Source organism: Hippoglossus hippoglossus, chromosome 22 (assembly GCF_009819705.1).
Source record: "Hippoglossus hippoglossus isolate fHipHip1 chromosome 22, fHipHip1.pri, whole genome shotgun sequence".
Taxonomy (NCBI): Eukaryota; Metazoa; Chordata; class Actinopteri; order Pleuronectiformes; family Pleuronectidae; genus Hippoglossus; species Hippoglossus hippoglossus.
Genome location: NC_047172.1, coordinates 688,020 through 712,797, shown reverse-complemented (window position 1 = coordinate 712,797; position 24,778 = coordinate 688,020). Strand labels below are relative to the sequence as shown.

The 24,778-nt window shown below is 46.2% G+C and overlaps 1 protein-coding gene across 1 annotated transcript in view; it reads right to left on the bottom strand.

The window, feature by feature from the left end:
• sptbn5 (spectrin, beta, non-erythrocytic 5) overlaps positions 1-23,905 on the bottom strand; it is a 41,784-nt gene extending 17,879 nt beyond the window's left edge. Inside the window, exons 1-46 of the mRNA XM_034576111.1 lie at positions 23,870-23,905; positions 23,607-23,734; positions 22,756-22,870; positions 19,654-19,821; positions 18,499-18,615; positions 17,719-17,873; positions 17,364-17,592; positions 14,216-14,302; positions 14,033-14,140; positions 13,828-13,912; positions 13,377-13,510; positions 12,992-13,212; positions 12,442-12,580; positions 12,177-12,308; positions 12,008-12,096; positions 11,771-11,924; positions 11,369-11,572; positions 10,946-11,152; positions 10,287-10,446; positions 9,913-10,049; positions 9,510-9,722; positions 9,180-9,332; positions 8,953-9,083; positions 8,627-8,878; positions 8,204-8,279; positions 7,827-8,038; positions 6,975-7,224; positions 6,749-6,888; positions 6,328-6,427; positions 5,872-6,042; positions 5,588-5,752; positions 5,236-5,325; positions 4,953-5,089; positions 4,413-4,599; positions 4,175-4,284; positions 3,966-4,056; positions 3,334-3,450; positions 2,560-2,717; positions 2,140-2,272; positions 1,815-1,960; positions 1,538-1,652; positions 1,327-1,437; positions 820-999; positions 533-736; positions 312-461; positions 117-221 (exon numbers count right to left, since the gene is read on the bottom strand). Coding sequence (XP_034432002.1) covers positions 117-221; positions 312-461; positions 533-736; positions 820-999; positions 1,327-1,437; positions 1,538-1,652; positions 1,815-1,960; positions 2,140-2,272; positions 2,560-2,717; positions 3,334-3,450; positions 3,966-4,056; positions 4,175-4,284; positions 4,413-4,599; positions 4,953-5,089; positions 5,236-5,325; positions 5,588-5,752; positions 5,872-6,042; positions 6,328-6,427; positions 6,749-6,888; positions 6,975-7,224; positions 7,827-8,038; positions 8,204-8,279; positions 8,627-8,878; positions 8,953-9,083; positions 9,180-9,332; positions 9,510-9,722; positions 9,913-10,049; positions 10,287-10,446; positions 10,946-11,152; positions 11,369-11,572; positions 11,771-11,924; positions 12,008-12,096; positions 12,177-12,308; positions 12,442-12,580; positions 12,992-13,212; positions 13,377-13,510; positions 13,828-13,912; positions 14,033-14,140; positions 14,216-14,302; positions 17,364-17,592; positions 17,719-17,873; positions 18,499-18,615; positions 19,654-19,821; positions 22,756-22,869 — 6,537 coding nt within the window. The 5' untranslated portion in view covers position 22,870; positions 23,607-23,734; positions 23,870-23,905. The remainder of the gene's footprint in view (positions 1-116; positions 222-311; positions 462-532; positions 737-819; positions 1,000-1,326; positions 1,438-1,537; positions 1,653-1,814; positions 1,961-2,139; positions 2,273-2,559; positions 2,718-3,333; positions 3,451-3,965; positions 4,057-4,174; positions 4,285-4,412; positions 4,600-4,952; positions 5,090-5,235; positions 5,326-5,587; positions 5,753-5,871; positions 6,043-6,327; positions 6,428-6,748; positions 6,889-6,974; positions 7,225-7,826; positions 8,039-8,203; positions 8,280-8,626; positions 8,879-8,952; positions 9,084-9,179; positions 9,333-9,509; positions 9,723-9,912; positions 10,050-10,286; positions 10,447-10,945; positions 11,153-11,368; positions 11,573-11,770; positions 11,925-12,007; positions 12,097-12,176; positions 12,309-12,441; positions 12,581-12,991; positions 13,213-13,376; positions 13,511-13,827; positions 13,913-14,032; positions 14,141-14,215; positions 14,303-17,363; positions 17,593-17,718; positions 17,874-18,498; positions 18,616-19,653; positions 19,822-22,755; positions 22,871-23,606; positions 23,735-23,869) is intronic.
• Positions 23,906-24,778: the final 873 nt, after the last annotated feature.

The window sequence follows — 24,778 nt, the reverse complement described above, 5'->3', positions numbered from 1 at the left end:
CTGCCCATTGTGTCCCTGGAGCAACCAGATGATGATGAAACCAGATTAAAGTCTAGATCTCCACCAAGCAGCATCAACAACAGCAAACTGAGGTAACACACAGAAGCAGGGCGGACCTTGTCCTCCTGAGACCCCAGCAGCTTCTCAAAAGCTTCATGACGTTTCATCAAACCCTCCGTCTCATCCACCGTGTTTCCCAGGGTGCTGTTCTGCAACAGGATCTGCACAGAGACAACAGAGGAGTAACCAGAAACAAGATACTATCACCTCCCACAGTTTTCTACTGCAGAACTAACAAAGAATGAACGCACCTCCTGAGAGCTGGACGTCTTGTCCATGCTGTCGAGGTCTCTGTAGAAGACCTGCTCCAGGTAGACACTTTCTAACCAGATCTTTTTCTTGTTCCACTGATCCTCCAGTTTATCTCGCTCTGCCTGCACGGCGTCAAGCTTCTCCAACACCTGAGGAAAAACAAACCCCTCTGACAACAGATCCATAACCTCAGTGTTCACCTGAAAGCAGTCGTCCATACCTCCTTCCTGTTGCTGCGGCCCTGTGTCTGCAGCTCTTCTCCCATGTCCAGGGTCTGCTGGTAGGTCTCCTGTCTGGCCTCCCTCTCGGCCCACAGCTGCTGGTGCTGGGCGAGCTGGAGGTCGGCAGTGGCCACATCGCTGATGCTCTCCTCGGCGGCCATCGCACCAATCAGCTGGCTGCACCACAGGAGGTAGTCCTGCGCCTGAAGGTCACAAAGAAGCAAATGTGACACCTGACCTATCAGCAGACGGCCGTTCGTCCCTCTTTCATTGAGTCTGTCCTCACCGTGTTAAGGAACAGGTATCGCTGACACGCTACTTTTAGTTCCTCCTCCCTCTGCTCGGTGTTAAGTCTTAACTCCTCCCACCGCTCAACCACTTCCTGCTGCACATTCTGTAGGCGGAGCTTCAAGTGAGGCGTGCACAGGTCCAGGATGGTGTCCACAGCATCCAGCTGCTCCTGCAACTGTAAACCTGACCTCATTATTTGATCAGGTGTTTCTTTTATTTTGTCCAAACTCCTCTGTGAATCACTTAGACACAAACTTTGAGGTTTGTCTGATTCGATTTGTAATTAGGATTGTTGCAATGTTTGTGTCGAATTTATAGATATGATGTAATAATGTAAAGTTAAAGTTTTGTAGTATTTAAAATGACTATTGCAAAAGCAAGTTAAAATAAAACCAAACATAAATTCTGCCAGAACAAAGTTAAATAAAGTTTTGTTGTAATAAAGTCAGCGGTTGGCTGATAGCAGACGGGTGAACCGTGGCCCGTCAGCCTGTGTTCCTACCTGCTGCTCTGTGGCGGCCAACTCGTGGAGCAGAGCCTCGTGCTTCCTCAGCTGTGACATCACTCCTTGGAAATCCTTTGCCACATCGTCAGGGATGCTCTTCTGTCGTTCCTTCAGAGGGAAACAGAGGAAGCAGACAGACGTTCTTTCAAACAACAAACTGAATATCAGACAGACGGAGACTCTGAAGCCTTCTGACGCGCTCAGATACCTGGATGAGCATTAGTGCGTCACTCAGGTCCTGGTAAAAGCGGTGACATCCCTCAGCTCTCTGCAGCTGATCCTGACGCCCTCTGGCCACAGCCTTCAGATCCTCCCAGCATGCACTGCAAACGATGTCAGAATGAACATTACATAAAGAATGAATTTGGATGATGTAAGTGTCGTTGTCATTCTTATTTTTGTTGAACATCATCCTTTGCAGACTTGTTTGTTTACGTGGACTTTCAGCTTTCTGCATTAGAGTGTGATGACAGTAACAACTGTACCCGAGCTGCTGCAGTGCTCCTCTGACGTCAGCGCTCTGTGGATGTTTGCTGCGGATGAGCCGAGCGGCTGCGTCGTTGCAGCTCTGCAGTCGCTCCTCTCCGACCTCCAGCTGCTTCAGGAAGCCTTCAAACTTCCCACGGAGCAACTGAAACACACACAGCAACACAGACGCTCTCGAAAACGCATCATCATTGGGACCAATCAGAACTTTTTCTTGAGAAAAACTGGTTTCTATCATGATCGGGATGTAACACATTCCAATGACATTACTGTGTAAAGGATTTTGGGACATAAGAAACTTTAAAACTGTTAAAGAGACGGAACCTGAACATGTTGATAGTCTTTGCCCAGGTCCTGAGACTCAGCCGTCTGTCTCTGCTGGTTCATCCATTCGTCCAGATCTGAAGATTCTTGTCTGAACTCATGGAGATGGAGGACTTCCTTTAACCTCTGACCCCTGACAGGAGACACAAGGACAGTAAGACCTAAGGTGCAGGGACAGATCCTTGAAGAACAACCTCCAGTCATTCAGATGTCAACAAATATTATAAAAGGAATAAAATCATCAGAACTGGACAAAGGTCAAAAATGTAATTCAGAGAACTGAGTGTGGAACTGTGGAGCATTGTTACACATTGTAAATGCTTTGAAGTCAAGAGTCAGAAATACAAATCTGTGATTATTATTGTGGCAGCTCTGGGATCAGCTGCATCTAAAGAAGTGAAACCTACGATCCTGCTTTACCTGAGAGCAGCCTGGTGCTGCAGCTGCTGGTTCAGGCTGTTCAGGTGGCTGTAGGGTCTGCTGAGCTCCTCCAGACTCCAGCTCTGAACTGCCTGCTCCACCTGGTCCCCCAGCTCCTCCACCTCCACCTCCAGCACCTCCAGCTGGCCCTCCAACACCTGCAGAGGGACCAGGCTACGTTCAAAGATTCATACGTCACACTCTGTTAGTGCTATGCACAATCACCACATCATATATAATGTATATACAGAATGATGATCTCAAAATGACCACAGGGGATCGAATGCTTGGGTCAGCACACGTATGTGCATGTCAGAAAACATTGATCACAGATGTCTTCAACTGGAAAAACAAAGAAAGCTGTCAGTAGAGGACACAGGCTGAACAGAGACACACACACTCAGTCTTATAAGTACTCCTGGTTTTAATCATCACATCAAGATCCATTAATTATTCTCTGATAAATCAGTGAAATACAGATTCAATTCCTGGATCTGCCTCAGATCCAGATCCAGATCCACACCGAGTTCACTGGAAATCTGTTTATGATTTGTGTGTAATCCTTCTGACACACAAAGAAACAAAAAAACACTGTTTCTTTGTGTGAAAAAATTGTTTTCTTCAGTTCTGTTAAGGAGGATGTTCTGCAGAACAAGTTCTCTACCTGAGAATACAATGAGCACAGTAGGCCTGATATTCACAGTGATGGGAGTTCCACAGGGAACCAGCTGAGATCTGGTGTTCTGTTGAGATCAGACCTCTTAAGGTTGGTACCTGGTGTTTGGTGAGGAGGCTCCGTGTGGCCAGTTGGTCTTTGCCGTAGTCATCGGTGTTCACCAGGTTGATTGTCTCAGTGAGTCTGGACTCCAGCTCGGAGCAGTCAAACAGCAGCTGAGACAGATCATATTCATATTCAGACAATATTCAGACAGAGTCAGTCAGTTTCATTCATGAATATGATATGATTGAAAGTTCAGAGAACGCCAGCGTGAGAATACACGAGGATATTGTCCGATATCGTCGCAGCAAGCGAATCTGCATGTAGATGATTTTCAAATCACACGACAGACACAAAACAGAAAAGACACAAAAAGAATAATCTAGATCTCCGAAGAGGAGCCATACAGGAAGAGGATGCTGAACACATCCACTTGGACAGAGGAGCTGGAGCTGTGGTGTTGATGTGCTGAAAACATTAACAAGTCATATCCTGCGTCCTGCTGCTCTACCCAGACTCCACCCACACCTGACGCTCCGGAGACGCTCCTGTTGTTGGGAGCACGTCTGACACGGAGAATCTCCAGATGCATTCTTCACATGTGAAAGGAAAAATCCAGAAAATGTCCAGACCCAGTTGTCCAGGCATTCTCCAGAGCTTATGTCCGAAGGTGTCTGGACTCTCTCACCTGTTCTCTGGCGACAGCCTTGCTCAGGTGGGCAGCTCGTCTGCTGCAGGCCTCCTCTAACTCCTCCCACTCAGCACTCAGGTGGCAGCACCTGCAAAAACAGATGAGACGAATCTAAAGACAACGTCCTCACTGCTGCGTCACAGGATTCAAACTGGAGCTCTCATTGTTCCTTTCAGGGGGACGTTTATAGGACCAAAGACGAGCACCTCTGGAGCACTTCCTCTCCGTCTGATTGGCTGCTTTTGGCCAGACTCCGCCCTTTCTCCAGGACCTGGTTCAGGTGCTTTTGATGAGCGGTCACTTCAGCCTGTAGCTCCTGGATAAACACACACAGGCTTGGTATGAACAACAGCAGGTTTGTATCTGTTAATAAATGTGACACGTAGAAGTTAGTCACAAACCAGCCGTCAGTTCAATCATCGTCTAAATAAAGAAGTTTGGTACCTTGTGTTTCTGCATGAGGCTGACGGCTCCAGCCAGGGACTTGTCGTATCCTGTGGACCCGGAGGCAGGGAGATGTTCCGAGGTCCAGCTGAGCTCCAGGGCCACATCGTGATAGAAGCCAAACAGCAGCACCGAGGCCTCCAGCTGAGCCCGGCGCCGGGCCAGAGGCTTCTGGAGAGATTTGAATCTGCAGCAACGAGCTCGTTAAATCAACATCGTCTCCTTCAGGTTCCTACGTTTACAGTCAGTTGTGTTCCTGGTTCAACTTAATGTTGTCATGTTTTTTTGTTTAACATTTCTCTCTAACCACTGTTTAGTGTCTGATTCTACATGAATCCTAACTTTATTACTGACTGAGCTACCTTAGCTTGTAAAGCTAATAATGTAATGCTAACGTTAGATGAACCTTGGTCCTGACGACCACATCACACTTGGCTTGGTAAACACAGGAGAAAGCAGGTGGAGCTGATTATCTGAGCCGTGTGGGGCTGTAGCATCACGAGGGGCATCAGGTTTTCTATGGAGCCCTGCAGAACTTACAGAGTGAGGTAAGTGTCGGTCTCCTGGAGGATCCTGTGAGAGTCAAAGTGTTTGGTGGCGAGATGTTTGGCTCTACTGACGATGGAGTTGATCTTGTCTGCCAGCTCCTTGGCCTCCTGCTCCAGCTGCTGATGCTCCTTCACACACAACACAGCAGGGACTAACTTGACTTGTTGCACACCTTTCGTGGTTTGTGGAAAACACTTGTCACGACACAAATAGGGAAATATTTAAATAATTTAATGTTAAAAGGAAGGGACAGGTGTTATACTAGTGTCCTCACCTTTAGCAGCTGTCGACTGGAGCGCAGGTCGTGACCTGTGGCAGCGTTGTTCAGCATCCACTGGATGGCTTCTGTCTTCAGTTTGGCGTCCTGAGGAGGACGAACACAGAGCCGTCAACATTAACTCGAGAATCACACATCTCTCAATGCACGACTGGTTTGACAATAGGGAAACAAAGTTCTTAACCAACACAGACTTATTTTCACAAGCAGTTTCTTTAGTTGTCTATAGAATAATTCTGACAAGTGGTAACCAGTTAACTAATCTATTAACTGATGTGTTCACTGTCAAGAGTTCACTCAGTGCACTAACTGGTCTGATTTTTAGATTGTGTGTGAGTCAGTTGTTTACCTGAAGCAGCTCCATCAGCTGCTCCTGCTGTCCTGCCTGTCTCAGTTTGTCTCCTCTGTCCTCCATCTTGTCCTGTAGTCTCCTCCACCGGCTGCTAAGCTGAGTCGTCTTTCTGCTGATGCTCTGACTGTTGTAGTGCTCTTCAGCAAGCATCTCCTCTCCCAGCTGAACACAGAACAAAGTTAATGTCTTCTTGCTGTTCACATTCACGATCTAGCTGTTCCCACGGGAAATTAGATAAACTATTAACATGTGGTTTTCCTGGAGAATCACCGTTTACACACCTGAACCAGTTTGTCCAGCCAGACCTGATTCGCTTGCATCTCCTTCTCAGCTGCCTCGTGTCTCTTCAGCTTCCGGAGGACGTTGGTGGGGTCGCGGTAGGACTCGTCCTCAGCCACCTTAAACTTCTCTTCCATCCACAGCAGCAGCTCGTCGGCATCCCTCTGAAACTCCTGCAACACAAAAGAGAAGCTAGAAACCGGGAAACTTAACAGGCAGCCGTTTTTATTTCACTGCGAGATACAAGAGATGAACTTTATTCAATTTGTATTAATTTAATGAATTATTATTTATAATTTGCAGCAAATCTTTAAGGTTATTATGATAAATGTTTGCAGGAAATCTGTTGGAAAGTATGTGACCTATAATACACGTTTTAGATAATGGGGGTGATGAGGAAACGACAGCATGATCGTTACGAATGACTTTCTGAATACTGAATACTGATTTAATAATACCTGGTACTTCTTCGAGGCCAGCAGCAGACTCCTCCTCTGCCTGCTGCCGTCCTTCAGCCTCCTCTTGGCCCTTTGGATGCTCCTGCTCCTCTCCTTGATGCTGCAACGTCAACTCAGTCTTTTTAAAACAGAATTACATGACACACTTCATCAGTTAGTTACATTTGTTTGTTGAACACTTGACTAGAAATCCATGTTTCTGTCGAAAGACGTGAGATGAAGAGTTCTTCAGATACTCTGTGTTGCACTGAAGGAAGGTAAACGTGCTGATTGCATATGGGGGAACATTGGGTGTAAAGTGGGGAAGTAATATTGTAAAGAGTTTGGTCTGGACCTTGAGAATAGTGTTATTATTTAGTGCTCCTACTGAACAAAGGGTCAAACGTCCACATGTCTGGATGTTGACCTCCCTGTCTCTTACTGTTCAGCAGCATAGTGCGGTCGGTTGATGAGCTCCAGGCTGCGCTCACTGAAATGATCAATCCGTTGGTCCAAAGCCTTCAGGAGACCTTCCATCTCCTCCTGCCGGCCCAGCAGACTGTGGACACTGTCCACCGAGTCCTGCATCAATGACCACAGAGATACTTAGGACGTTACACCTTCAGGGTGGATGGACCATGGAACAGATCAAAGTGAAGCATCCTCACCCCGACGTCTTTGACCCTGAGCCGGGCTTCATGTCCGGACAACGCCGCCTCAATCCGGTCCCCCTCCTGGTTCAGCCTCTGGAACTCCACCCCCTGCTTCAAGCGCTCATTCCTACTGGTCCACAACCTATCCAGTTTGGACCAATCAGCAGTGAGATTGTCCAGGGTTTGCTGGATGTCAACACTACTCATCTTCCTCAGTGAAGAGCTCTGATGAAGAGAGTTCCCCAGCTTCTCCACGTCCATCAGCCTGAGACAAACAGGAGAATATCCAGCAGCTCATTGACACAGTAACAATTCAAACTGTTTAATGACTTTATGTTAACTTATATAATTTGATATAATAATGGACTCAGACTGGTCAGCTTCATCTTATGGAGGTCTTTGGATGCCAATAATGAAATTAAATAAAATAAAAACTATTTCTATTTGTGCACACAGAATGAAAAGGTTGCAGTGCTCCTGTTTCCCTAAATGGAAAAAGGTCGTCGGTGTTCAGAGCACGAACAATCAACATGAAATCACAAACAGGAATTTTGAAAGTAAATTTTAATTTGTGTCCTGGTATTTCAAACAAAAGAAAATTAACTGATGTGAAAAAGTAAATTTCACATTATTTCCCTTATGATACACAGAACAATATTTGTCAGAGGAAATTTTATTTTATTTCTGAAAGATTACGTTTGAACTTTCCATTTAATATTGGCATCTACAGACTTAGACAAAAAACTGATTCATGAGAGTTTTTAGATGCAGACGAGGAATAGAGACTGAAATACAGAAATCCATTCAGGCAGTAATGACCTGTGCTGTGTTTTATTTTGGCGGGGCCTCCTGACTGCTCCTCTTTACCTGCTCCTCTGATCCTCCATCTCCAGCCACAGCTCCCGATTGTGTTCCAGCAGAGCAACGGCCGAGGCCACGTCAGCAGCCGTCTCCTCCTGCAGGAGGCGCTCCTGCACGGAGCCAGCCCAGTGCTGCAGCTCTTTGGCCTGCTGCTGGAAGCCCTGCAGCCTGCGGGCCTCCTCCAGGAGGCGCTGTCTATCTGCAGCCTGATGCTTCACCTGAGAAACAACAGAGCTGATGATGACTGGACGGTTGACACGTGGGTTTTTCACTTCCTTCCACAGAGTTACACACTTTGCAACTTGTATTTCCCTTCATCCACATCATGAGATGCGTCACTGCTACACAATTACTCAGTTTGTGATGATGATTTGATCTCAAACCTGTTTGAGCAGAGACTCCAGACGCCGAACCTCCTCCATGATGGCTGCACTCTCCGCTGGACTGCAGTCCTGCTTCCTGTGTCACAGGAAATAAACACTGAGACACCGTTCACTGCTCCCCTCGCTGGGATCATGAAAATCACCATAAAAGTCGAAAAGACAACAAAAGTTGTTGTCGAATTTACAGAGTTCGTCACTATCACGGACCCAACAAACAGAAATCTAGAATGTAGGGATTATTAAACTGGATAATCTCTTAAACTAACAAGTCTAGAACTGCAAAGGTTCCACATAGAAAAAGTCTTGTTTCTAATCTTTCTACTACATCAAATGTTTACAGAGTTGATTTTTAATTCTTTACAACATAACACATTCTTCTTCTTGTTTTTCAGGAAAGGTCCTCCAGTGTTGTCAGACACGTACATCTTTGCAACGCTCTTCAGGTAGGAGATCTTGCCCTCCAGGGTCTGGATGTCTCTGAGCGCCTGAGCCTGGTTCTTCTCCTCGGCCGACAGCGTGAAGGAGCTGCAGCCCACGTCCACGACGTCGAGCCGGGTCAGCTGATCCTGCAGCAGAGCTTTGGCCTCATCGCAGCTCTGCAGAAAGGACTGGACATCTGCCGTACTCAGCAGCTCGTGTCCCTTCTCATCCTTCAGCTGTTGGATCCGATCCCACCTGAGGGCAACAACAGAATCAGGTCATCTACTCTCTGCGATGACTGACGTAGCTGGTTTTCCACTGTTTCGTACCTGTTGGAAACTTTCCTCTGCCTGGCCTGGATCTCTCTCTGTTTACTGTGTCGACTCTTCACCAGCTCCTCCGCCATTTGGATTATGTCATCCAACTGGCCACGCCCACTCATCAACTCAGTCAGGAAGTTCTAAAACCGGAAGTCAACGTCAATATTAGCAAAATGTCTGTTTGGAGCCAAGTAAATAAACTAATGGTCATTTTGTTCATGCATCGTGCTGGAAACCTCGTATTTGGCCTGAACGACTTCCAGGTTGTCAGAGTCGGTGCTGAAAGTGTTCAGGATGTTCTCCTTATCCTCCATCCACGACTCAAACTCCTGGCAGCTGTTGTAGAATCGATGCAGACGCAGCGTCTCCTCCAGACTTCTTGTCTTCGACTGAAACGCAAGACATCATAGTCTTTGTTTGTTAAATATTGCTGCCAAAGAGGTAATTACAGGACGCTGATGCATTGGAACCTGTTGGACTCAGTCCAAGTGGTTAAGGGTCGTGGCAGCGAGCAGCAGAGTACTTCCTTATTATCGGCCTCCATGTCCCTGATGTCCCTCTCTCACCTTCAGCAGGTTGTGTAGGGACATGTAGTCCTCGTCCAGTTGAGTCTGTGTGCTGTCCACAGTGTCTCTCTGGTACTGTGGGTCTGGAAGCCATGATGTCTGGATCTCTGTCGTGCTGCGACGCATGGAGCGGCTTCGCCTGGGGCGACTCGTCTTCCTGCCCGGGCTCACTGGGACGCCATTGGTGCTGACGGGCGTGGGGGGTGGAGGAGCCTGAACAGGAGGATGTTGTTAATGATCAAAATGGAAATATACAATATTTTGGTTGGTAGTAATTTCTCTGTGGCTTTATAAAGGACTTGTGCAGTTTATTATTTCACTGCATGTAATTCACAGTGAGTGATAATTAGATGTATTACTAATAGTTGTTAGTGCAGTGATTAGATGATTGATCTGATCCTACTGTGGCTGACAGCAGGCTGAGGTAGGTTCTGGGGATGAGCTGCTGGTTTCCTCTGCCGTCTCTGGCAAGAACTCTGTCTCCATCCGGCTCAATGCTCACAACGATTACAGTCTCATTACGATCCCATGGAAACTGGCCTGGATGGAAGACAACCGTCCGGTAATATATGTGACAGACAAGATTCTCCAACAGGTCAGATCCTGCTCTACTTGAAATGTTGAATGAGTCTCTGACCAGTGGAGTCCGAGGACAATGTGGACAGAGACACCTCCAGTGTGGATCACATGGTCCCACACACCTTGGAACAGTAATAACAGACGTGTCCTGTCCAGATCAAATCATCAGAGTATTAATATTGAATGGCTCTGCTGTACCTCTGCTGTATCTGAAGCGGACCTTGGCCTTGCTCTCCTCACTCTGCAGGGGGTGGCTCCTCCCTCCCTTCAGGCTTGGTGATGAAGCGGCGGTTCCTGGCTCCTCCTCCTCTTCAGATGAATCACTGTATTCCATCATTTTCCTCTGCTGAGGCTCCGCCTACACAGAGTGTGAGCACAGGGTGTCGAGGTGAAACGTGAAATACAGTAACACAGGAAACACACACCTTGATCTAGTCTCTTCACAGACTCTCTCCTGTCGGGTGTTTGAAGCAACTGAATCATTTCCTCTGACATTTTGCATTTTGCATCATCTGGCGTCTCTGACTTTTGGGTTGGACAGATTTTCTCTCTGCTTCATTTCTGCTGTGAACGTTTTATTGTCCATGAATGTATTTAAACGTGTTACAGGGAGTCCGACTCAGGTCATCTGAAGGTGAGTGAGCTGAACTGTAAAGAAGTGGAATCCAGTCTGACTGAACCCCCCCCCCCCCACACACACACACACACACTTCTACATGTCAGCAAACTAAGAGGCTGAACTTAAGATTTTCATTACATTTAAAAACCAAACCAGTCTGTGTGTAAACTGTTGATACTCTCAGATGTATAGAGCCACACGTAGGATCATGGACTTCATGATTTGAGCCTTCACTCACAGTCAGAGCTGTTAGCTGCGCAGCGCTCTTCGCCTGCTCTGACAGCCTCTTCATCTCGGAGGCGTAGGCCACCATCTCCTTCTCCAGGCGCAGGTGGCGCTGTAGCAGCGCCGCCGTGCTCGACTCATCCTTCCCTCGGTCTTCGCTGGTCAGCAGCGGTTTCCTGTCTCCCAACCACGAGTTGGCCTCTTCCACATCTGCAAAGTACTGAGCAGAAGAAACGTTTGTTAATCTGTCAAACTACAGAGGTCTGAGATAAGTCCCAATCAACCTAACCAAGCTTTAGGGACTTGACACTAGGAAGGTTTTGTGCAAACTATTATTATTATAACTATTATTATGATGTTATGTTAGTTGAGTATAGAGTTAGTCTTCTTTCTGTTGCTCTTCTTTCACCTGTTACAAAGCGTACACCTGGTTCACCTGTTTGATGGAAGCGGCAGCCTGCAGCCTGTTGCGGCGTCCCGTCACCTCGTCGGTCAGGTGGCTCCACTGCCTCTTCAGAGTCCTGGTCCACTTCTGGACGGCTCGCTGGTTGACCCGGTTCTGCTTGGACAGCTGGTCCTGACCTCGACCCAGAACTCCCTGGTACAGAGACTCCTGGGCCTGGATCTCCGCCTCCAGCACCTGAGACAATATAATAAAATGTGTTGAACTGACCAGAGGTTCCCATTTTAAATAGGTTATTCCCACTAATCAGTCATTTATACCAAGAAGGAATAACTTATCTGAAATTACTTTCTGAGGCTTTGCTCATTTTCTCTTGAGGAAATGTTAAATATTTAAAACAAGGCACAGAGAATCATGTGAAGTTGTGCGTCTCACCTTGTGATTGTGTTGAGCCAGCTGGATGTGGCTGAGGTCTCGTCCCAGTCCGGCCGTCTGAAGTCTCAACCAGCGCTCCCACAGCCACGCCTCCAGCTCCTCGCAGTCATGGAAGAACTCAAACAACCTCAACTGAGCCTCCAGCTGTTTCCTCCTGAGGAGACAAGTAGGTGGTTCCACACAGGAGCTACGTTCTTCCTGAATAAGCTTTTCATAAAAAGTGAAAGTGAAGAATACCTGTTGCTGCTGAGCGACACCAGAGACTTGTACTGAGTGTCGAGAGCTCTCACTCTGCTGTGAATCTGCTGACCGTCGCTCACTTTCCCCTGAAAGAGAGAGAGAGAGGTGAGCTCGTCCACCTCTTCCTCCAGCTGCAGCAGCAGGTGTGAGACCATCAGGACTGTACCAGAGCTGTGCTGCTGATGGCGGCGATGGTTTCACCCTGAGCCGAGATCTGAGCTTCTAGGAGATCCTGCTTCTGGAGGAGAGACTCCACCTCCGTCAGCTGCTTCCCCAGGTCAGAGGAACTGGCCTGGGACTGATGAGCAAGAAGAGGAAACTAAATACTGATCCTGTGCTGTAACATGTGTTTTTATTACTTACAGATCGTACAAAGGAGCAACACACATTTGAAATTCCAGCTGCAGTCTTAAAAACCAAAGCATATTCACCTGGAGTTCTTTCAACTCCTGGGAGACAAGTTCGATGTCTCGGAGGCAGCTGAGGGTTTCAACTACATTACCCAGAAGCCCCCTGTGCTCCTGCAGCTGCTGCAACAGCTCCTTCCACCGGTTACGAATGCTCTCCTCCCTTAGGAGCACAGGATATATACATATGGTAACGACCAGTTTGACAGACCAGCAGACCAACACAGGACTGTATCAGCAGCACTTAGGACCATTGTTCTTCTCTTATCCTGAACCTCCAACCTTTCACTGTTTCAAGTCAGATCATCTACAATGAATCAACATTTACTGGTTTCCAAGTTCTGAATATCACCTGTATACTGACTTTACTTTCACCACTGAACTCTGATCAGCTAATCTTTGAGTTCAAGTGATGACACCTGATTTTATTTCTCTTTCTGCAGTTCTCACTCATCTTTCACTTAAACCAGCTCCTCATCCTCACATACTCCTGATACCTGGCACCAGTCTCACCCCAGTGAACCTTCAGGTCCTCAGTCAACCCTGCACCTGATGGAGGACACAGGTGACTCACCGCCTGATGATCTGCTCCTTGCTGTGGTAGTTTCCTCTCTCAATGGTCTTGGCCATGTCTCTCAGGGCGGTGAAGCGTGGCTCTCTGGCCAGAGCGTCTGTGGCGAGGGCCTCCAGACGCCGGCCGGCTGCCTGCACCTCCTCCAGGGTGGAAAGAGCTCGGACGTCCTGCCTCCGGATGAGCCGCACCGTGTCCTCCAGGTACCCCTCTCTCAGAGCAGCCTGAGGACCAATACAAACACAGCACTGACTGAATTCTGGAATTCATCATCAGCATTTTTTAAATTGTCGATCCCACTATCTTATCTGCCACGACAAACATTACAATTTGCCTCTGAAAGGATCAATGTGCATTGTATTCGATCTTTTCTTTTAGTAGCATCTACCTTCCTCCCAAACTTCTGGGCGAGCTGCTCCAGGTTCTCCAGACGGAGCAGCGCCCCCTGCAGGGCACCTTCTCGCTCGTGTTCAGCTCTCTCCAACAAAACCCAACTCTTCTCTATGTCACGCAGTGTTTTACCTACACACACAGAAACACAATGTTAAGTAAGAAAATGTGTTATTTTGAAAGGACAAATCTCAGACTAATAACTAATTATGACCAAACTTCTCAGAAACATGAACACTCAGTGTGATGAGAACAACCTGAATAACCAGAAACCCTCTTGGACAAACATTTATTTAACAAGTGCTTAGATTGTTGAGTTTGGTCCATGTCCCATCTGCTAACATGGAGGAGGAAGGTTAATGACCTGTACTGCAGCCAGCCACCATCTTTATTTACAGACACTGCTGTGGCTAACAACAGATACGCCGCTCAGACAGTAACTGGTTTACCCTCTGGAGGATTATAGGACCGCTGGTTGTTGGCGGCCAGCTGCGTCTTCAGACTGAAGAGATGAGCCTCCATTGCCCCACGTTCCTTCAGAGACAAGGACACATCCAGAAGCACCAATAAGTCAAGACTCACATGACAATGACCAGAGAAAAGCATATTTAGTTAGTTTTTCCCTGAGAGAACGGGAACATGATGGAGTCTCACCTGGTACTTAGGAGGTTTCTCCACTGTCCTGTAGGTCTTGAAAGCCGCCACCAGCGCCTGCATCTCCTTCAGAGAGTTTGGGAATCGTCTGTCATTCAGCTGAACCACCTGCGGTTAGACAAGAAACCATGAGTTCATCCACACAGCGGCTGCACTTCCTTCCACTGGTGCTGGTTCTGTTACCTTGGTTTTGATCCAGTGCAGCAGATGTGAGACCATTCTCTCGTACCGCACCTTCATGTCATCCAGCTCCGTCAACATCCCGACAATCTGAGCAGACACATAGGAGCAAGTCGTCAGAGTTGTTCTTCAAAACGGACCTGATGCACCTCTGAACACAAAGAACCTAACGCTGCCATGGTTCTCGGTGTGATTCCCTGTGAGCGTTGTGCGACATGTTAAGATTTGGGCCAAGTCAGCCCACCAACCTGCGATGTCCGATTCCTCCTCTCACCCAACAAACCTTGTCCCTGTTGGGTTTCATACATGTTGAAGGCATCTCTCTGTAAACTGATTAATACAAATAAAACAGAGCAAAAGTACAAAATCTGAGTCTTGTGGATAAAACATAAGTTTTCTGAGCAGTGTTTTGTCATCAGACCTTTGTTGTATTTGTTAAAAGGATTACACAGTGTTGGGTTAGGGTTAGGGTTAGGGTTATTTCAACATGAATCTGAATTTCTCTGGAAATAATGATTTCACATGTTGATGAAAGATCTGTGGTGCAGATCTGGATAATGATCTGAATTTCATGACTATTCATTCACGGAACCATAACAAACAGCTGAGAAGCTTCATAACTACCAACATGTCGCTGTATCATGTACCAACGGTTTTATGAGAAGAATATATCCAGAGACATTCAGAAGCAGAGTAGTGATGCACTCTCCAAATGCCCTTCTATGTGTTTAGTGTTTTTCTCTGGACTCCGTGGTTCCTGTATTGAAACTGAAACAGAGCAACGGGACATGATGCTGAAGAGACGCAGAACAAACCTTGTGGTGGGATCGGGTGGATGACTCCCTCCTGTACTCCCTCTTCACCCACTGACCACTGAGACTTCCTCCCACTGACATGTTACCTCGACACTGTTCGGCTCCTGCTGCACTCGGTGTCACAAACACGTGACCCAGGTGGACATGGACACAGCTCTCGGTACAACCTCACTGTGAATCATCACTCTGCCACATACCTGTGCAGAGTATAGCCTGCCCCTAAAACACACCTGCTACACCTGCTCCCTCCAATTAAAGCTCTTAGAACCTCTAGCTCATCTGGAATGTTCCTGCACACATGTCCTGCTTCAGTCCAGATGCTAAAGACCCTTCCAGATGTGTAGACTGCACCTGGATCACCTGATGTCTCCAGTTTGAGCCTGAATTACTTTATTAAAACCCACAAACATTCCTACACCATGGCTGAAAACCACCTGATGTACTGGGAAAGACCCCACAGGCCATTTCCTGTCCTTTCCATGTTGGGGGTTTCAGCAGACACCTGGTGCAAACTGCATCTATCGATATAAACCATCATTACGTGACACCAGGTAAATCACTGGACCTCGGAATACCTGGTACATAAACATCAACAGCAAATATTCCAACCATCACAGCTGAACATTAGGAGGTCAGAGAGAGAAGTAAACTACCCTCAACTTTTTAAAAACATTAAAATCTCAATCTACATTTCCTGTGCAGGTACATCTACTATCAAACGTGCTTTTAATGCAGCAGAGCTTATAATTCACCAAACTACGAGCGGTGAGGCCACGTGGACAGAAGTCCTCCCTCATGGTTCAAGTTATATAAAATATGAGCATATTGAGACTCAAACACACAACAGAGCATTAGTGAACCAGCACCATGCTGCTCAGATAGAAAGACACTTTGAACAGTCCAGTTCCACGACAGCTGAAAACCTCTGATTATAAAACTGGAAGCTCCAAATGTAAATATGATTGAAATACCTCAGTACGATCAGAAACCTGCTCCACACCTAACCCTATGAAAAGACAAACTGCTCGCTGACCAAACCCACAGAGACAAACAAATAGAAACCAAGTGGCCTCTGAATCCAGAGATCAATCTAAGGTTGGTCTGTTTCCTCGTGTTGTCAGGGGCAACAGGAGCTGAACCCGACTCCGAGCTCGGACTTCCACAGTCCAGACCCGACCCGTCTCTTCTCCTCTGCCCGGGTCTCTGTTTCTGCTGCGTCTCAGTGCGAGTGTGTGTGATCTGATTAGCTTAGTGTCTGCAGCTCCGCCCCCTGACCTCACAGGATAGAGAGGTCAAGGCTGCACTGTCACCTCACCTGAATATTACTAAACTATCATCAATTTAAATAAGACTCTGCTGTAAGAAACGTGAGCTACATATCTTGTGTAATGTAAATATATTCTCTTCATTATTGACATTTGTATTACTGGTGTCTTTCTAGTTCCTCCTGATTGTCCTCAGCATCTCCTGCTCTCACATGAATATACAACTTTGCACAGCAGCTATTTCCTCTCTGGATTCTGTTATTAACTACATTCACCCAGCGTGATGTTGTAGTGTGAGTTCTGTGTGCTGCAGCTCTGCAGCTCTGCAGCTCTGTAGCTCTGCAGCTCTGCAGCTCGAGGCTGAGCTCCCACGAGTCCTGATTCTTATCTGACTGTAATCCCCGCCGCCTGATAGGCCGGCAGTGGTATCTGATGGATTAGAGAACGCCATGATGCTACAAACCAGCCAATGGTCAGAGAGGAGACTCATCTTCACTTATTCTAGAGGAGAAACTGTCTGTGGAGGAGATTTCAACCCAGACTGCTGCTACAGTACCAATAGCAGCCTGCAGAGGGCAGAGCAGTCCAAGGTTTGTACAAAGACAATAATGAATTTATAGAAAACCATTGAGCATCTTTAAGATATGACTGAGTTCCCACAGCAGAAAATATCTGACTAACTTTACATGGACAGCAATATTAAATTATTATTATTAACCCGATTAAGACAATAGTCTGGATAAGACATTATCATGTAAACAGCATGTTCTGATGATCTTATCCTGAATAAGGTCATTCTCAGAATGTGGAGTATTCTGATTTGAGTCTGATTATGTTGACATGTTTTAATCACATTATAAAGTCCTGAGTTTCCACTACAGGACCACACGTGACCTGAAGTGTAAAATATGAGCAGAATATTCTATCAGAAACTCATGTAACACCATAACCGAAATACTGTCTTATTCATGATAAGATCAATACATCAACTTAATCAAAATATTGGTCTTAGGTCATAATGTGTGATAGGATAGTGGATCAGTGGCGCCCCCATGTGGTGTTGCTTCAGACCTTCGCAAGTCTCTTCTGGATGGTCTGTCCCTGCTTCATCTTGGAGAAGTAGTGGTAGTACAGGGACACGTAGGTCATGATGGACTTCTCGTCAGGATGAGGGACCACCATGTCCTCCACCTCCAGCAGCTGCATGATCCCAAACTCCCGCTCCGCCAGAGAGAAGGCGTGCTCCAGGTTAGGGCAGGGGTCGTCGCCATGGAGACGGTGATAGTCGAAAAGGTCCGGCCTGGGGCGAGGAAAGAGAGAGATTGGGGGGGAAGAGTGTGAGTGTGTGTGTGTGTGTGTGTGTGTGTGTGTGTGTGTGTGTGTGTGTGTGTGTGTGTGTGTGTGTGTGTGTGCACGTGGGTTTTACCGGTGGGCATGGATGAGGGCGTTGAAGGCCAGTCCGTCCCTCCAGCTGGACGAGAAGTCCTGCACGTTGACTCCACCGTAGCCCGAAGTTTTCCTCTGGCACCAGATCAGCAGAGCCTCCTTCGCCGAGCGGTGAGCGACACTGCCGCCGCCCGCCTGGGGGGGGGGGGGGGGAGAGAAGAAGACAAAGGAGAAAGAAAGAAGGAAAGGAGGCAAGGACGTAAGAAAAGGAAATGTACAGAAAAGATCAAATGAGAAGACACAAGGGAGAAAAAGAATAAGAGGGAAAAGAGGTTAGGAAGAGAGAGGATGGAAACAGAGATTCAGAAGAGGGAGAGAGGATGGAAACAGAGAAGAAGGAAGAGAGGATGGAAACAGAGAAGAAGGGAGAGAGAGGATGGAAACAGAGAAGAAGGAAGAGAGGATGGAAACAGAGAAGAAGGGAGAGAGAGGATGGAAACAGAGAAGAAGGAAGAGAGAGGATGGAAACAGAGAAGAAGGAAGAGAGAGGATGGAAACAGAGAAGAAGGAAGAGAGGATGGAAACAGAGAAGAAGGGAGAGAGAGGATGGAAACAGAGAAGAAGGAAGAGAGAGGATGGAAACAGAGATTCAGAAGAGGGAGAGAGGACGGGTGGAGGTGGAGAACAGAAAACGAGATGAGACAGAAAGAGGAGAGGAGAGGCCATGAAACAAAGGAGAGAGGAGAGGAAGGAAGGAGGAGACGCTGTTAAGTTACAGGTTTCAATTTGTTCAAGTTGTGGAATAAAACGAAGACTCTACCTCGTCCAGGTTAATGGGTCCGATCTGGAACCTGAGGATGATGATCCACAGCAGACCCAGGATCAGCGTCCGGTCCCCGTCCACCACATTCTCTGGACCAATCAGATCCACCCGAATCTGACAGAGGAAATCGTTTAGTGATAGTGATAGTAGAGGGAAATGAAGAAGAAGTAGAAACAGAGGACAGGTTCCCATGCCACTGCAAAACTACTGCTGTTTCAGGATTGGAGCAGACACACATTGATTTCATGGACGGGTCAGTTACCCTGATTTCATGGACGGGTCAGTTACCCTGATTTCATGGACAGGTCTGTTACCCTGATTTCATGGACGGGTCAGTTACTCTGATTTCATGTACAGGTCAGTTACTCTGATTTCATGTACAGGTCAGTTACCCTGATTTCATGTACAGGTCAGTTACTCTGATTTCATGTACAGGTCAGTTACTCTGATTTCATGTACAGGTCAGTTACCCTGATTTCATGGACAGGTCTGTTACCCTGATTTCATGTACAGGTCAGTTACTCTGATTTCATGTACAGGTCAGTTACCCTGATTTCATGGACGGGTCAGTTACCCTGACTCCACGGACCGGTCAGTTACCCTGACTCCACGGACCGGTCAGTTACCCTGACTCCACGGACGGGTCAGTTACCCTGACTCCACGGACCGGTCAGTTACCCTGATTCCACGGACCGGTCAGTTACCCTGACTCCACGGACGGGTCAGTTACCCTGATTCCACGGTCAGTTACCCTGACTCCACGGACGGGTCAGTTACCCTGATTCCACGGACCGGTCAGTTACCCTGACTCCACGGACCGGTCAGTTGCCCTGACTCCACGGTCAGTTACCCTGACTCCACGGACGGGTCAGTTACCCTGATTCCACGGACCGGTCAGTTGCCCTGATTTCATGTACAGGTCAGTTACCCTGACTCCACGGACCGGTCAGTTGCCCTGACTCCACGGTCAGTTACCCTGACTCCACGGACGGGTCAGTTACCCTGATTCCACGGACCGGTCAGTTGCCCTGATTTCATGTACAGGTCAGTTACCCTGATTTCACGGACAGGTCAGTTACCCTGACTCCACGGACGGGTCAGTTACTCTGACTCCACGGACCGGTCAGTTGCCCTGACTCCACGGTCAGTTACCTTGGTCTTGAGGAAGTTGATGGCGATGCCGTTGTTCTCCAGGCAGTGGACCCTCAGGCTGCGTCGGCTGGGCGCAGGCAGCGTCTCTCTGGAGATCAGCTCCAGCAGTCGGATCAGAGCGACGCCGGCCTTCAGCTCCGTGTAGACGTCCGTCAGCTCCACGCGCTCCTGCAGGAGGTCAGGACAGGTTATGACTTCTCTGTCCGGTAGTTATGGTCCAATGAATATGCACGAAAACAAACAGCATGGCGATGTATTATAATAAATATAGTATTGAGCCGTACATCTATGAAGATAAATGTTTGGTTCACAAAGTAGAGATCGACACATCAACGCACACATATAACATCTGTTTTAAAGATTCACAGCAGATCAAGCACAAAGAAGTTAAATACAGGAGCTACTGCATTAATGTCCTGGTGCTTCTACCTGAGTAACGGATCTGATATTAATAGAACTGATCGATAGAAGCATCACGTTCTCTAATGTGTGATTCAGCACGTGTACAGTTGTGTGACAGGCAGGAGGTTCGGAGCCAAAAGGTTAACTTTCATTTTAACAACATGCGAGTGTTGGGTGCAGCTTCCCCCTGAAGTGTGTTACATCACGTCTCCGTCCAGTCGGGCTCAGGACATCCTGCTTATCTCCAGGTCAGGGGCCCCGTCCTCCCAGCATCTTAATGTGGACGCTCCTAACTTAGACTGTGAAGTGTTTGTTCCAGAGGAATTTACAGGTTATTAATCAAACCACCTCAGAACAAACGTCTGACGTCTCTAACACTCACACTTCCATCAGCACAAAGTCCTCCTGAATCCAGTTTCTAACTCAAGAGTCCTGAATCCAAAGCTCCTCCATCAGGCTTGATGTCGGACTGTTTCTGTTTCTGTTTCTTCCCCTTGTACTTGATTAGTCTGCAGATTTTTCTTCTGGATTACACAACATCAAAAATAACCTATTCTCTGGTTGCAGTTTCATTAGTGTGAAAATGAAAACCTACAGATGGCTGAACGTTGGAACTGACCGTCCTTCATTTGATGATTCCAGTTTGAATTGTTATGGACGTCTGTTAAGTGAACTGTCACATGTGGTCATTAAAATGATATTATGTTTTAGGATCATACTCATAAAAGTAAATAGAAGCTGTAAACCCTCCTGACCTCACTTTAAACATGTAGTTTATCATTCACTAACTTTCTGAATCTGTCAGTGTCCTCACAAACCGTATGAAGTCATCTGAAAGTCTTTTTGGCACTTTTACATTTTAATCATTTCACAAATGATTGAAATGCTTCAGTTCTCATGTGTCTCATGTTCTCTGACCTGAACAGAGTTGTTGTTGTTTACAAGATGCTGTTTGTGTAAACACAATCTGTTCAACTTAAAAATCTAACGAATTAAAACTGAAGCCAGGTTAACATAAGCTAACAAACACTGAGCTAACAAACAACAAGCTAACACACGCTAAGCTAACACTAACTAAGCTAACAAACCACAAGCTAACACACGCTAAGATAACAAACAAGAAGCTAACACTCACTAAGCTAACACACACTGAGCTAACACACACTGAGCTAACACACGCTAAGCTAACACACACTGAGCTAACACACACTGAGCTAACACACGCTAAGCTAACACTCACTGAGCTAACACACACTGAGCTAACACTCACTAAGCTAACAAACCACAAGCTAACACACACTAAGCTAACACACACTGAGCTAACACACGCTAAGCTAACACTCACTGAGCTAACACACACTGAGCTAACACTCACTCAGGTAGTGAAGCTAAAGTTGTTCGCTCACATTTGTGAAACTTTTTGATTTAACAAAGTTTCTCATCCAAACAAACGTTTGGGTTAGTTTATATAGATTATGTAGAAAACATGTCGCAGGTGATAGTGGAAGCGTCAGATTGTTTTATAATAATAATAATTTAGTTTAATTAAATAATGATCATTCAGTTTCCTTTCAGTGGTTTAATAATTTACACACTATTTATTTAAACACCTTAACTCGTTAATTGGTGCATTATTAAAATCAATATAAACAACTTATGAAAGTATTTTTATTAGTATTATGTAAAAAAGAACATTCTATTTAAAGTCCGACTGATTTATCCTAATTGTAATAACTGATTTATAACAACCGGCTCCTCCTGTGGACACACGTCAGGCTGCTGTTTATACAGAATTCGATTTTATTAGGAATTAGGAAGCTTTAGAGTTACACATTTATTGTTTTGTGTCTGAAAACAGTCAAATTTAGTCTGAATAATGTTTGTGTGTGTTGGTGTGTGTTGTGTGTGTGTTGGTGTGTGTTGGTGTGTGTTGAACTCCTCATCATGAACATCCTGTGATCTCAGTGTTCCACGAGGCCCCTGGGCTCAGATCAGCTCTGGGTCCTCAGCTGCATGAGAACACAACATCTGCATTCTTCACTCTGCCCTCCTGCAGGAACCCTGAGGAATTCTGGGAATGAGGATCAGCAGCCGGCCTCAGTGTTCAGCCAACAGCTGGCATCCAGTTATCAGACAATAACAACACATGCAATCGTGCTGGAGCTACAAGGACCGAGTGGAGTCTGTTCAGACTGAGCCTCAGGACATGAGTCAGAGCTGGAGACACAACAACTCACATTCTGAGCCTTCAGTAAAAGTACCAATAAAAACCCGTCAGCACCAGTTAAACTCCTGCATGTAAATAATAAAGGTTTATAATTAACTTAAAGATTATGCTTCAGTAGAGTTTCAGTGTTTGGTGTAAAGTTTGTCTCGTGAGCTGCTGCAGCTGAAGCAGGAAACCGAGCAGAGCTGAGTCACAGTCCCAGTAACAATGAGACTGAACTGGACAGACTGTCCAACCCTGAGGGACAGAGCTGAGCCACACAGAGCCCTCATCCATCCATCATCCATCATCCATCATCCATCCATCATCCATCCATAGATGGATAGATAGATAGCTTATTATATCTATGTAAAAATATCAATATAGTATAAATAATCTGCAGCTAAATGGATAATGAGTTGTAAAGACTGGGACATTCTTCTTCTACAGCTCTGGAAACAAAAGGATCAGTTCCCAGACGTTTCCTGTCTCACCCCGTTCTTAGAGAAAACGCTGTTCATCCACTTGGTGAAGGTTTTCTTCTGGACCGACATCCTCTGCTCCTGCAGCTCCCGGACCCGCCCCGCCCCGTCCTCCTCGCCCTCCATCCTGCAAACAGAGAGGACACTCCAACAGGATTCAAGAGACAGAACCTGCTTCATTCTGCAGACAAACACACGACGGCCACAAAGGACAGACGGCCCACGTGATCCCAGCTGGCTCTATGTGTGTCTCCTCGACAGAAACAATGACCTGATCAACACTGATCGATGGCTTCAGGTCCGTTGATGTGTGGAATAAAAACACACACGTTTGACCTGTTGGACACATGTTTCATGTCCTGATGCACAAAAGAGACATTTTCAATTTTGTGGTAGCTTTTTGGGGAATTAGAAAAAGTTCAATTTAGATTTTTCACAATGAAACAAGAAGAATTTTCAGACAAAAGCAAGAATGAGCAAATTCATTTATGAGTTGTCGAATTTAAACCCCAAAACTAACAATCACAGCCTCCAGATAAATGAACATGACACCAGCTGTTAAAATCTAATTCTCTTGTTTTTGTTACACACTTTAAACATTGTAATTTGTAACTAAAACTACTCAGATACATGTAATGCAGTGAAACTCCTGTCAGTACCTTCATTTGCATACATTATGTAAACAATATGCACAATCACACAGGACTAAGACACCACAGATAATACATCCTAACGACGGTCTGACCAAGTTCTGAAGAAGAAGAAGAAGAAGAAGAAGAAGAAGAAGAAGAAGAAGAAGAAGAAGAAGAAGAAGAAGGTGGAATCAATGAACACACACACACACACACGTTTTCTCACAGTACCTTCTCTTTTGTCTTTTTCAGCTCTAAAATTTCCAAAGTGGGACCTCCAAAGACGTGTTGGAAGAAATATTATTCTCTCTCTGATCCGACTGAAGAAAGAGTCTGATGTTAGAGTCTGAAGTTAGAGTCTGAAGTTAGAGTCTGATGTTAGAGTCTGATGTTAGAGTCTGATGTTAGGTTTAACCCTAACCCCACACGTCACATGTAGCGTTGTGTGTGTGAACTTTGAACATTGGATTTACAGCATGAGCAGGTTCACTTACCTGACAGCAGCAGAAACCTGCAGGGGTCAAAGTTCACACTCATGCTTGTGAGGATGTGTGTAAGAACACACACACACACACACACACACACACACACACACACACACACACACACACCCCAGTCAGGGTAAAGGGATGAACGGCTCATTAAATCAATCGAGATTCACTTTAAGATCCATGTGTGAACCAGTTGAAACCAGTTTGCATGAAGAGTGAATCTGTGCCTAAACTTTAAAGAAACAAATTAAAGCTCTAACGGTTTAAAAGTGAAGCAGCTTCACGATTTGTCTCAGTAAACAACCTGTTACAGAAAGTGACTCATGATGTTAAACACTGAGGAGGAATCTATTCAAGTGCAATGAACCGAACTCATTGAACAATGTGGATTAAACTATTGAACCCCAAGATTAAATTAATTTGAAATTAGTGAAAACTTCACATGTAGCTGAACCTCTGTAATAGAGTCTGGACATGTTGTGTAGTTGGTGTCTGTGAAGCAGCAGCAGCAGGTTGTTTCTGGACATGTTGTGTAGTTGGTGTCTGTGAAGCAGCAGCAGCAGGTTGTTTCTGGACATGTTGTGTAGTTGGTGTCTGTGAAGCAGCAGCAGCAGGTTGTTTCTGGACATGTTGTGTAGTTGGTGTTTGTGAAGCAGCAGCAGGTTGTTTCTGGACATGTTGTGTAGTTGGTGTCTGTGAAGCAGCAGCAGCAGGTTGTTTCTGGACATGTTGTGTAGTTGGTGTTTGTGAAGCAGCAGCAGCAGGTTGTTTCTGGACATGTTGTGTAGTTGGTGTTTGTGAAGCAGCAGCAGCAGGTTGTTTCTGGACATGTTGTGTAGTTGGTGTCTGTGAAGCAGCAGCAGCAGGTTGTTTCTGGACATGTTGTGTAGTTGGTGTTTGTGAAGCAGCAGC